This window comes from Pyrus communis, chromosome 5 (assembly GCF_041283825.1).
Source record: "Pyrus communis isolate YQ-2024b chromosome 5, ASM4128382v1, whole genome shotgun sequence".
Lineage (NCBI taxonomy): Eukaryota > Viridiplantae > Streptophyta > Magnoliopsida > Rosales > Rosaceae > Pyrus > Pyrus communis.
Genome location: NC_142569.1, coordinates 4363057 through 4376851, shown reverse-complemented (window position 1 = coordinate 4376851; position 13795 = coordinate 4363057). Strand labels below are relative to the sequence as shown.

General features: G+C 33.7%; 1 protein-coding gene across 1 annotated transcript; it reads right to left on the bottom strand.

Moving 5' to 3' along the window:
- Positions 1 to 3320: 3320 nt before the first annotated feature.
- On the bottom strand, positions 3321 to 5767 carry LOC137725820 (WRKY transcription factor 28). Its single transcript, XM_068464615.2, has 3 exons — positions 5222 to 5767; positions 4865 to 5011; positions 3321 to 4351 (listed from the first exon to the last, which is right to left on the bottom strand). Exons 1-3 carry the CDS (start codon positions 5635 to 5637, stop codon positions 3964 to 3966), a joined length of 951 nt encoding a protein of 316 aa, XP_068320716.2. The 5' UTR covers positions 5638 to 5767; the 3' UTR covers positions 3321 to 3963.
- Positions 5768 to 13795: the final 8028 nt, after the last annotated feature.

Here is a 13795-nt window from a genome sequence, read left to right as displayed (position 1 = left end):
GATAAAAACAAAATAAATGGTAAAATGAATAGTACCATGATTGACTTTTTAGTGTAAAAATGTAGTTTTTCGTTAAAGTGAACAGTACCGTGAGCTTTTCGTTAAAACTCTCGATGAATGAGCATTAGATCAAATGCTCTTCTGATTGATCTAATTTTTGGTTTTACGTGTATTTAATTATAAATTTTAGAATGTGATTCATATAAATTTTGATTTTTTATGTGTTAGTAAACGTGATGAAGTTAGAAATCGAAATAATTTCGTTTCCTCTCATACCTACTTTAGATGGAAGAGGATCATCTTCGGATCCACTTTGTGGGGATCTTAAGGATCCTCATATCTTAGCCGTTCATCGTACATCTTGTGGTCAGTTTTGGTCAGATACTATTTGTGTTTAATTTTAAATAAAAAAAAGTTAAATGCTTTTCTGACAGCATAATACACGATGAATGATTAAGACGTGAGAATTCCTACAAAGTAAATCCGGATAGGATTCAATTCCATTTTATATGTAAACATATCATTACTTTCTTTGAAGTAAACGTCAAGAATAAACTTTCTTTATTTTATGAGCACAACGATGCCAATCTATACATGAGTATTGTTCAAGAAGAGAGTATTTTTGTCAGATATGTAAAATTGGCCGTCTAAATGAAGCAACTAGATCTGTGCTAATCAAACATTAAATAATTAAGTTTTAAGGTGGCATATGCTGATCTCCGTTTAGGTTTTGTGCTATCAAACATTAAATAATTACTAATTAAGTGCTAATTACATGGTGATGATTGCTCCCGGCAGAGGTCCCTCTAGGGATCATGCACCTTTATATACCAAACATTTTTTTTATTTGTTAGAGCATCTATAAATGAGATGTCAACTTCTAAACATAATGTTTAAATTTATAAGCTTATGTGCCACTTTGATTTTTTTTGAAAAAATTTATTCTCAAATTTAAACCGAAGATCATTACGTTGTTTACTTTTCATAATTGCAAAAGTATTTTTAGAACAATAATAATTAAAAAAGTGATAAAAAAAACATTTACTAATCACTAAAAATAAATTTTGAATTTGATAGCAATTCACATCATGCAACATAGGATTTGGCATTACAATTGGAAAACACTAATGCTGCCTTTTTTTACTGTTATTGTTGATGTGAATATTTTGACTTCTTCTTTGGAGATGTTGTTAGGCGATCCATGCAAAATGATATAAATTATATAGTCTATATTGGAAGAAAGTTGGCTAGGTTTCTCCTTTTACTAATGTAGGATTCTTTTACCTTCACATCCTCACACACTCCCTCACGTGTGACGAATTTTCAAGCTAAACACGTGGACAACACGAATTGAGTGACGTGGAGCACGTGTAGCCGTTAGGCTTCACACGTAGGTCAACCTACTATGAAACCATGAAAAAAGTTGGAGTTCTATTATTAAAATCAATTGACAATATATGGAGCAGCCCGACCTTTTATAAACCCTTGCAAAGTTCTTTTTTTTATCAATGTGAAACTCCTTTACTTTCACATCGCCACAATATTAAATAAACTATATCTTATAAAGTTATATTTATTTATTAAATCAAAAAATTAAGAAATAAACAATATTTTGCATGAGGTGCATCAGTGCATGTATTTTTTTTTTTTTTTCCGACATAAGTGCTTGTTATACATTGATTCAAACATTTTATATGATTATATGGTCTGCATGTAAAATCAAAGGTATATGCTCGCCCAGCTTTAAATCTTTGTATTTTAACTTCCTGCAAGGTTTTCTCTAGGATTAATGTCCTCTTTTAATGGGTGGATCGGGAAAAGACTAATCATCTACGTTTCCGATCATGCTCAAACTAGATTGAATTCAATCATAGCCAATGCAGTTTGCAGCTACACACACACACACACACATTTGTTTGACTCAAAAGTAGGATTGCCTAAACCAACTGAGCATGAGGTTTGTGACCTAGTTAGTTAAAAACATTCACTTATGTTCTTGAGATATTGAGTTCAATTCTCCATTTCCAATATTGTATCAATCAGTGGATGCACTGGTCTCAGACCATCATATACGAAAGGTTTACATATGTATATGCTAATTGAACGTGTGAAATATATTAATTTCAAGTACAAGTTGAAGAAGTTTGTTCATCGTGATGGTTCAGTTTGGAAAATAGTGCTAACAATTACTTGATGGAGGAAAATTAACACCACCACCACCCTAAGGCTGAAACACAAGTGAATTTCACAACGGTTTAAAACCTTATAGGCCCATTCCTTATGGCACGAATAGATCTATTTTCTTTCACTCTTTGTGGCAAATCAACTCAATGACCATTCGAAGACTGACCACAAAATTTCAAAAAAAAAAAAAAAAAAAAAATCTCTCTCGCAGTTCCTGACCCATCCTGACATTATATATGATCATATTTATCATATTAGTAATAGGATAATGCCTGTGTTTCATTTATGGGAACCTATTTGTCCCCTCACTTATGATTAACGTATCTTCATCATACAAACATTATAATTTAAACTGTTCATTCTCTTTATTATCATCTAAAGATCGTATATGGGGTAAAAATATATAAGAATTAAATCATTCAATTTGGAGACCGTTTAGCCATTCATATGCATTAAACTAATCAATGGTTAATTGATAACAAGTATCTTTGGCTTTCATGGCCTTCACTTTTGTACTGTTTTTTTATTCGTTTGAATGAGAATCTCTGTCACTTACATACAAAAAGGGATAATACTTACATTCCTCCTTTGGGGAAGGAGCTCATTCCCCTTACAAAAAACATGTCTTAACCGTACAAATTTCATAATCGGACTCATTCAATTTTTTTATCTTCATTTGACAATCATCCTTACAAAAAATCATTTTAATCGGAAATCATTTAGTCATTCAAATGTATGAGAAAATCGAGAGGTAGGTATCAAATAACATATTCATGATGAACCATCCATCTTTTTGATATGTTTGGATGATTAAAAAATCTCGAATTTGAATGATCATTTTTGTAGCAGTGATCTTCAACTGAAGATTAATAAATTGAACGGTTTCGATCGTTATTTTATTTGATCAAAGTAAACGTTATTCGCAGATAGAAGGATATGTGCATCATCACATACAGATGCAAGTATTAAAAACATTCATCTTAACATAGTTTCACTCACAAGCGCCAAAATGGTTAACGCTGATCCGATTCAATTAATCATGTTTGACATGCATGATCATGTGAACCGTGAACACCGTATGTACTACGAGAAGAAATTATTTGTTGGAATTGCGTATAAAGAAATTATTCACCAAGTTATACAGAAACAAAAAGAAAACTAGTATATATTCAACTCAATAAAAATCCCACCCTGCTGCATGAAAGTAAGGCTGCACAACAAGGATTTTACATCTTAAACCGTAAATAAGAAAATCTTGTTGCACCACTTGCAGTAAGACATGCAAGCATGAAGCATGCAATTCTCAATTCGCATGCACTACGTTCGAACCACTGTAAATAAACTCAACATCTTACAAATCCACTTAACTTCAACTAGATAGAAGCAGTTCGAGCTAGCAAATTATCTCCAAATGGAAGACCGAGGAGAAAAAAATTCCCACTTCTGGATGATGCCATCTTCAATGGACTTATTTGTACAAGGACAGTCCAAATTAATCTTACACACCGAGAGATCGGAGAAAGAACCGAACTTTCTCTTTGACGATAAGTGTGTAGGATAAGTGCTCTACTGCTAAAGCTATCAGTAATTTCCGGCTCATAAATCTAAGTGGAATTCAAATGATTAGAAGTGAAGGGTACGTAGTATCTGCTACCTAGCTAGCTCACTAATTAAAAATATCAAGGATGATCAATCAAGGTCATGAGACTAGCTAGTATATATAATAATTAATCGTATCTACAAATTAACGAGCTAGAGATCGATCGAGAGGGAGATCATTCAAGGCTCTTGTTTGAGGAACATGGAAGGAGCAAAGTCCTGCAAATGTCCATACTGATCAGCAGCTGCATGAGGCAGTTGATATTGCTGCAGATGATGATTAGGGTTTCGTGACGATCCCTGATTAACATTGCTACTGATCATGTATTGGGGCATTTGAAACAAGAGTTCCTGAGGAAAGGTAGAGCTCGGGCCACCAGCAGCCAAGTTCGACAGGTTTAGCATAGAAGGTGGGAACAATGCTGCAGCCGCATTTCCTCTTAGGTTTGCTGGAAGTTGGTGGTTGTGCTGGCCTTCATATGTCGTAATCACAGTAGATGGGTCCTCGTACGACCTCTCTACGCGTTTCTTGACCCCGCATTTTTGTGTCGTGCATCGGTAGTAGCTTCTACAATGGAGAACCGCAGTACATAAATAATTAGAGAGTCGTGCTCAAATCAAACTTAATTTGTTAGGCTTTTTTGTCAAAAAACTTTTTTCAGTTTTACTACCAAACAAATTAAGAAATGGCGGATTAATTGATTAAAAGGGTTCTTCTTGATTTAATTTAGCTTCATTACCCAATACACAATTTGCGAGATATATTAGTATATAGGACTAATATTTGGGATCATATATAACAAATTAGTCAACCTTTTTTTTTTTTTTGGAAAACCAAATTAGTCAACCTTTGGTTTTAGTGATTAGTATGTCCTTTGCATGACTTTTTGGCACAGTTTGGTGGAGTAAAATTTAAAAAATAAATTAAATCCTTGAAAACTATAGCACATGAATGAAACAAACTAATCAACTTTCGAATATATTGCTTATTTTTCCTGTTTAAGGGTTTTTCTTGGTGGGTTCTTTTAAGTGCAAACAAAGAAATAGCTAGGAATTAAAACATTATATATCCATTAATTACCTTGGAAATGGACTATTTTTCACAGCTTTTTGTCCATATTTTCTCCATCTGTATCCATCTTCTAGATGATCAACCTCAGTCTTGGTCATGAAGGCAAATCGTGGCTCTTTTTGCTTTTTCTCTCCCTTCTTTTTTGCTGGTTTGCTCCTGTATGGTCATCAAATATATCAAACATGATCAGATCAGGTATATGTGCATGTCATTAATTACCCAGACTATTTTTTTTTAATTAATACGAGCGATAGGGGAGATTCAAACTCAGGACCTCAAATGAAAGAAGAATTACTCTTAACCAACTGAGGTACAAACCTCCTTGCAACCTAAGACAGTATTAATATGTATTCAGTTCAAACTTACACTTTCTTAGAGCTATCTCCATCTTCTGATGACCCTTTTGGCTGCCTATCTTTCTTATTCTTACCACAGTCCTTATCAGCATCAGCCTCAGCTGAAGAAGAAGACACTGAAGAGTTTGGCGTCAAAGGAGTTTCACCGCCGCCGCCTCCAAGATCATCAACAGCGTTTTGATTGCCTTCAACGGATGAAAATAGTGCTTCAGATGTTGAAGATGACAAGCCAAAAGCCGTGGCAAGTGAGTTATAGTCCACAGATCCTTTGGAACACTCTGTGAAGTTCATGTATGAAGGATTCACATCAAACCCTTGCAAATTTTGGTGGTCGTTGATGCTGACCATCCCACCATTGAGGTGTTCATGAGCTTCATACTGAAATAGGTCATGGTAGTAGAGGTCTTTAGGTTCATGATCAGACATGGAAGAAAGAAGGGTTTAGACAAGGGAATTAAACTATGGAGATTGGAGGACTGCTACTCTTTGATTCAAGACTTGAAATTTCTCTCTCTGGATATGGTTTGGTTTGGAGAATACAATATATATATATATATATATATATATATATATATATATATATATATATATATATATAATAATGGAGAGAGAAAGAGTGAGCCTATAAGTTTGAATGGACTTTGCTAGCTATCACTTTTATGGAGGAGGTTGACAAAGCACCTTCCAATTGGGAGGACCAAAAAGTGACTCCTCAAACGGAAACATTGTTAGTCCTTTGCTACTCCCGTTTATTCATACGAATAAAGTTACAAATATTGAAGGCATCATATTCCTCGACAACTTTAATTGATAATACAGTACTCGTTACATGATTGATACGATTAATTCTTAGTTCTTAATTTAAAGTATCGTATAGTATGATCACTATAAATATAGAGGATGGATACGTAGCATCATTTTTTGCATAGTTTTTTACATACATTTTGGAGTCTATTTTTATATTGTATTTCAACGATTCAAACCGTTTATTTTTTAGGAAATATTATGTACATCAAAAATCACCAAAATTTGAAATTATATGATCATTGGATTAACGGTTTAGGGTTTCTTTGTAGAACCGTATTCATCCTTTTTTTTATTTTTTTTATTACAAATGAATGTCTTAATGATTTTGGATTTGTCTAATTTTTTTTGTGAGGATGATTTATGAACGATGTTCTAAAAGGCAGACGGTTCAGATCGTTAAAATGCATTACAGAGTGAGGCAAAACCACCCCCCACTCTCTTAGTGTAGATAATATCGATTGTTCAAAACATGCCCTTGACGATACTGGTGGCGTAATATTTAAGTAAGCTATACCGCTTAAATAACAAAAATCACATATGGTAATATGTGATTAGATTTAAATAACGTGACCTTCCAGGTATAAATTTTATTTTATTTTATTTAAAATTTTGACGGTTCGATATAATGACAGAAGATGAAAATGTGCAGTACGGTTAAACGGGTAGTTTTATTCTCATGGACTATTAGAAATGTAATTAGCACAAATAAAATGCAATCCAACAGTCTAATTTTATTGCTCATTATAAATATCTCTAAGTAAAAATAAAAAAAGTAGGGCAAATTTATGTACAACGATAATTTTACAAAGCTTGGGAGAACAGTTTGTATGACATAAATTTACTGTTATAGTGACATTTTATGTAATGTAAAAAACCTACCACATATTTTTATGTTATTAACACGCGACGTCACGTGACGACAAATTAGTCCCATGCAAGCCCTTCCGGATGATTTCCATGTGTGGTCAATTGTTCAAAGTTTTATTAGGGAGACAGTGTTTGGAATATTAGGCAATACGTGGCACAAGTGTTACCGGTATTTGACCGTAGTCTAGTCGGCAGCACTTAAAATCACGTGCTTGTCCCTGCTGACGCGTGACCCACGGCAGCCTTCCTTTTTCTATCCTCCGCCTTTCTGCGACTCTTGCCGGCTCTCCCCGTAGTACTTGATCAACAATATACTTTCATATTATTTTCTGAAATTTTTTTTGTTCGATTTTTGGTCTATATTTTTGTTACGTACGTAAATAAATTTACAGCCACATAGAGTATAAATTTAATAATACATTGTTATATAAAAAAATTATACACAACAGTATATCATTGAACAAAAAAATTACGTAGCTATAAATTACGTTTCATGTAAATCGCCACCTCTTACGTCAATGCCATTTACCTGATAATTATTTTAGCAAAATTAAAGGCCATCATCTAAAATTTAAGTAACGTTTGAGAATTGAGAGCTTTTTTTTTTCCCATCCACTATAATTTTTTTATCTATATAAAGCCAGCACTTTAATATTAAGAAGCTTTTAATAATGGGAGTTTTAACGAAAAATTATATTTTTACACTAAAAAGTCAAATCTTGTACTATTCATTTTACCCTTTATTTTGTTATTATCATTAAAACTCAAAGGTTTCAAGTCATTTTCATTAGTTTTCCTTTTAATATATTAAGAATGTCCATTTCTTAAAACTCTTGACATAGATAATTTAATAAAAATGGAAAAATAGTAAATGCCCCATCCCACGTTTTTCCTTTTCTCCACGTACTGAAGTAGTTTTGCAGATTTCCTTTTTTTTTTTTTTTTTTTTTTTTTGTTGAAAATTTTGAATCACATGTTCTAAATTTAAATAAAACAAAAATAAAAGAGTATGTTGCCACACGTGTCAGCGTATGATAAGAGATTAGTATATATAAATATCATTTAGATGAGTACATAATTGGTATGGTCATGTGGTTATCGTCCATGTGTGTAGCAAAATACTAGTATACTTTATATATAAACATCATTTAGGCAAGTACGTTATTGGTATGCCCATGTGGTTATCGTGTTAGCTGGACAATCCATGTATAGTCTTCAATACAACAGTGATAGATCTTGTCTACTTTAATGTACGTATATAGTACCAAAAACCAACCAAAACATAACGCGTAAAAGTTTGTAGTGAAGAGAAGTAGGACCTAGAAGTTTTGAATTAATAATTATAAGATTTAGAATACATAATGCGTTCTCACATTTTCTCAATAAAATTAAACTGCATATATACTAAGTAATGTACGGGTGGAAGGACTAAAATGAGATATGTGATTCACGCTAAACTCTACCAACTATAAGAAAATAAACAGTGTTTACGTGATGGACAAACTTTCTCAACCATATGTATACAAAAGCAAGTTTAAGTCTGGTTTGAAAGTACTTTTAAAATGCCTGAAATTACTTTTGGTGTAAATATTTTGGAACCAATCCTTAGTAAAAATTTAAGTGAATCCTAGAAAAACACTTAAAATGTTTTTTGCAAGAAGCACATGAAAGCACTTCAAGTGCTTTTAGAACCCAAAAATATTTTTTCTAAAAGCCTTTCAATCATTGCAAAAACACTTACAAACAAGTCTTTAAATTTTTGTACATATAATGCATTGCATGCTAAAACCGGTTATTCAAATTAATAATTCAATATATTATTGTTGACATGTATGAGTCTAGCTAGATTTACATTGAGAGATATAACATCCAAGATGTCAAACATAAAAAATTAACCCTATTAGCTAGTCTTCCTCAAAACCAAATAGTTGTCAACTTGTCAAGCACATCGTAGCAATACCCAAAATAACACTTTTACTTCATTTTCGAAGGAACTTACTTACTTTTAAATCTTGAATACAGATAAAAGAGGATTAAAATGTTCAAACAACGTCAACAACAGTCTTATCTCACTAAATGGGTCGATTATACGAATCTTAAAACGTCACTGCACTCTGTTTTGCAGCAAGTCTTTCGTTAACCCCGAGTACTCCATGTCTTTTCTTAGATAACACTAACTTGATTGAGATCTTCATCTAATTCTCTATTCTTTTACAGTATTAAAATATTGAAGAAACAAAATAAGATTGATTTGGGCTAACACGTACACATGTGGGAAAACCTGTCATAGTTAACACCAACTTAAGTTGAGCTTATTGGCGGACACGACTGTATTAGTTAAACGGTAGCAACTCCATGCATTAATGGGGAGTTGGTAGTTGCTTTGCTCTTTGATGGGCACAGAAGCACCCACCACGATAGAGATTAATATAGACTACTCTTTCAACTACTTGAAGCAAGGTGCAATGTTAATTACATGTTTAAACTTTAATTAGGTGTGTAACTTGAATAATTATTTATTAATTACCTTCCTATCATACAAAGAAAACACCCATATGTAATTTGTGATTTATCTCTCTTATAAAATGGATCAATGTGGGAAAGGAAAAACAAAACAGAGCTTCCATCACCGCCTACTTGACGAGAAGGAAGAAAGATGCAAAATTACAAACACATCTGAACTTTTATGTAGTCAACAAAATTAAACTTTTGTAGCTAGCAAACATCATAAACCAATTGAAATTATAAGAGAGAGACCAATTCAATTCAATTAACTTTGTGAGATTAGGTCAAACTTGGAAAATCAAGGGCCAAAGTTATTGCTTGAGAGTGACATTGTTCTAAAAGTCCCCGCTTAACGTCGTTTAGGCTCTGTCTAGGTGTTAGGCGGTTGGCTATCGCCATGATTAATCTCTAGGCATTTATACAATAAGAAAGGGTTCTTAGACATGCTTAAGCGCAAGCGTAGCCCGTATAGATCCGCCTAGGTCGCGACTCTAATTTAGACATAAAACAAATACCTTCCATTTCACATTTTAATTTTCCATTAAATTGTATGAGAGATTTGGTGGTTACTTGGATGAACAGTCATATATGCTTGTTCCTTATGTTTTGAATCCTTAAATTTATATGTCATTCTATGTTGCAATTTATGTATTTCAATACAATTATGTACCTTTTTAAATATAAGTAAACATTTATTTATATATTATATAATAAATTTAATTAAAATTAACAAAAAAACGCTTAGGCCCCCGCTACGTTTAGCCGCTAGGCCTCTGCCCACCACTAAGTGCTAGATCCCTGCCCACCATCCGACTAGCACCTTTTAGAACCTTGCATTATCTTTTTGTAAATTATAAGCATTTTATTTGATGGGTTTATGGCTCTAGACATTTCATGCATAATGCATGCAGTTTCTTGAAATTACCCAAGTGGTTCGTTCATGTTTTGCACGATTATTGTAGGATGTGGCACCATAAACCCTTAATATGAGCTATTAATTACTCATGGTATGAATTGTGTTAGCTACTCTCTACTCAAAAAGAGAAGAAGAAGTATAAACACACATGTCACACATGACGTGCACAATGACTACTGGTGCGTCATGACTATCATCATGTTTATAATGAAAGAAACTATGTAAGTAATTTGGGAGATTAATGTCTAATCAGAAAGGTAATTTAGCTTGGTGTCTTTTGACTAGGTAAATTAATCAAAAGTCACTAAGCATAAATACATGAATTAGGAGAGAGTACATAGTTTAAGCTAGCTAAATCTAATCAAAGCGTAAATCAATCCGATCGATGGGGTTGGGGCGGTTGCTTAAGATGGATGACTTTAATGCAAAAAGTGATTTAAAGAAGAAAAGCATGAGATTGTTGACTTTTTTTTAATTAGTTGCGTCCACAATAAGTGACATAAAATAGGAACTTTGGCATTGGTAATGGAAGTCACCATCGATGTAGTAGAGGGCAGGTTTTTTGTTAGGTGTGCACACTGAGAAAAAGAATCTTTAGGATGTAGACACATTTGAGTTAACTTGCACCCAACCCTCGAATTTAAGGGCATCAAGCTGCATCTAACCTATGTTTTTGTTGTGATCAGTTGCCTAATCACTTCTCATTAGCGACAAGCTATCTTATCCGTACATACACAATATAACTTTCTGAGTCATATTTATCTACTACTTCGTAGGATATGGAGTTGTGAGCTGTGAGTTACTCGTATTAATAAGATAGTGTTCTCTCATAATCTAGGTCAGAATGAGTGAAAGTTACTGTCCCTACTCAGTATGTTAATTTGTTGTTTTGAACCACACTTATGAACTTACACACGATATATGGATGTGTGTATTTTATAAAGTTACTAACTTATATTAATAGGATAACGTTTTCTCATTCGTGAACAGACCACACAAGTACTAGTAAAAACTATTGCCCCTACTCCAATGTTTGCTACCCTTGAAGTCATCCCACATTGTATTGATTTTACTTTTACATGGCTTCCATTAATAGGATGACATCTTCTCATTCATGAACCGACTACACAAGTACGAGTAAAAGTATTGCCTCTACTCCAATTTTTGTAACCCTTAGAAGTTGTCCAACACTGTACTGATTTTCTACTTTTGCATGGCTTCCGTTAGCCATGGTATTTGACGGCTAAAATATATATAGGTAGGGTCGATGCATATGCAGCTTCGTGCCCTCGGCTTTAAGGTAGTAGCAGGAACAACCCCCTTCAGTCGGAACCAGCTGAATGACTATTGATATAAAATAGTATGAGTACTGCATATATATGCCAGGTTTTGCCTGGATTAAGCTAAGCTAACGCAGCCAATAATGGATCAGAAGTCCACTTGATCAAGAGATAGCAGAGTGTGCCTAACTTTTCCGCTCAATAATTGAATCCGTTCAGAGGGCCTAGCTATAAGCTGATATGACAATGCATATGTACGTAGTCCTTTGCGTTTGCATGTATTATAAGGGGGAACTCCAGTCCAAGAATCAGCATGCTAACTTGTAAGCATGAAAGTTAAAAAAAATTAAAGCTAAAAATGAGACCTTTCTATTGTACGAGAGGTGAGACAGCTGGTTGACTGACAATGCACCACTCGTCGACCAATTGCCTCACATTCGCTTCTGATAATGTAGTTTTGATAAGGTTACATATAACAAGGGCCATTCTGCAGAAATAATGAACAGCTTCTCTTCCAGATATAACTTCTTAGTTCAACAAGTTTTACTTGGCACAACTTTTTCTCTTCTTTCCATTAGTCCTCTCTTTTCCTTTCCAGTCAGCTTCCAAACAGATTGTTTTTAATTATATATGGCTGAAGAAATGCTGACAATCCAATTCACTAGAACCTTTATCCATCTCAGCCTAATGTTTTTAAATCCTGATAGCAATGATTCCGATTGACTTGAAGGCCAATAGTCAACATTGGAAATGACTATTCAACATCCACTCCACTCAGAGTATTTCCTAACACATAAATATATATATATATGTATGTATGTATACATGAGATGTGCCTGAAAAACCAAGATTTATGATGCAAATTGCAAATTTAATAAGCAAAAATAAAGATGGGGTTTGTCTCATTGAAATCCTAGAGTAAAAAATACCCTACTCGATCTTCTGGATCAAATGTGAAAGGAGCCCCACATCAAAAGATTCTTCAAGAGGTCAAAAATCTACTTGACCGGTTCTTCTAACAACTGCAGCTCTCCCTTTTACTTTATTTATACAATGGGTTATTATATAAAATGGTCCTGAGATTTGCATGATCAATAGAAATGGTTCATAAAATTGAAAATCAATAGAAATGGTCTCTGAAATTGTCCACCATCCATGATTTTGGTCATTCATTTAAAAACTCTTTGGACAATTTTCAAAGCTTCGTAACTCAATCGACTCTTAACCAAATTCAACCCATAATATATCAAAATAAAGATAAGAAAGTGTAGAACAAGATTATACCTATTTGGAAGCCCAATGGTTGCCAAAGATAGCCGGAAAATAGTCTGAAAGCTGACTGGTCAGCAGGAAAACTGGAAAACTCGTCAGAAACTGGGTAAACTTTAAACATTGATAACTTCTTCAATACTCAACAAAATCGAGTGATTCAAAAAATAAAATCATACTTCTCGATGAGACAAGAGAATGGTATCTTTCTTTACTGCTAACTCGCCATGGTTTGTCCGGAAAACTGCTCGAAAATGGTTAGCCATTTTCAAGCCATTGTCCAAACAAACCACGGCAAGTTAGCCTTCGAAAAAGGTATTTTTCTCTTCGTCTAGTCAAGAAGTATTATTTTTGTTTTTGAATCAATCGATTTGGTTGAGTATTGAAAAAGTTATGAACGTTTAAAGTTTATCCAGTTTCCGGCGAGTTTTCCAGTTTTCCCGCGGACCAGTCATATTTCAGGCTACTTTCCGGCTATCTCCAGCAACCATGGGGCTTAAAAATAGTTATAATCTTATTCTACTCTTTCCTATCTTCATTTTGATATATTATGGGTCGAATTTGGTTAAGAAACGATTGAGTTACAAAGCTTTGAAAATTGCCCAAAATCATTTTTAATAGAAGGATCAAAATCATGGATGGTGGACAATCTCAGGACCATTTCTATTGATTTTTAATTTCAATGATCATTTCTATTAATCATGCAAATCTCATGGACCATTTTGTATAATTACCCTTCATACAATTTGAATTTTCTAATTGGCACAATGCTTCCACTATTTTACTAACTGTTAAAGAATAGAAAACGAAACAAAAGACCTTCCCCGGGCCTTTACCAAATTGTTAATGTATTATTCTTTGACACAGTCATTAGCAGTCATAAACTGCAGAGCGTTGGTTACTTAAGCTGACTCAGCCTTGCCATAATATGTATTTATAA

Coding starts and splice junctions, on each gene's coding strand:
- LOC137725820 (XM_068464615.2), bottom strand. CDS start 5,637: ATGTCTGATCATGAACCTAAAGACCTCTACTACCATGACCTATTTCAG. Junction 5,012..5,221: donor GGAGATAGCTCTAAGAAAGT/GTAAGTTTGAAC, acceptor ATGACCATACAG/GAGCAAACCAGCAAAAAAGA. Junction 4,352..4,864: donor AAAAATAGTCCATTTCCAAG/GTAATTAATGGA, acceptor TCTCCATTGTAG/AAGCTACTACCGATGCACGA.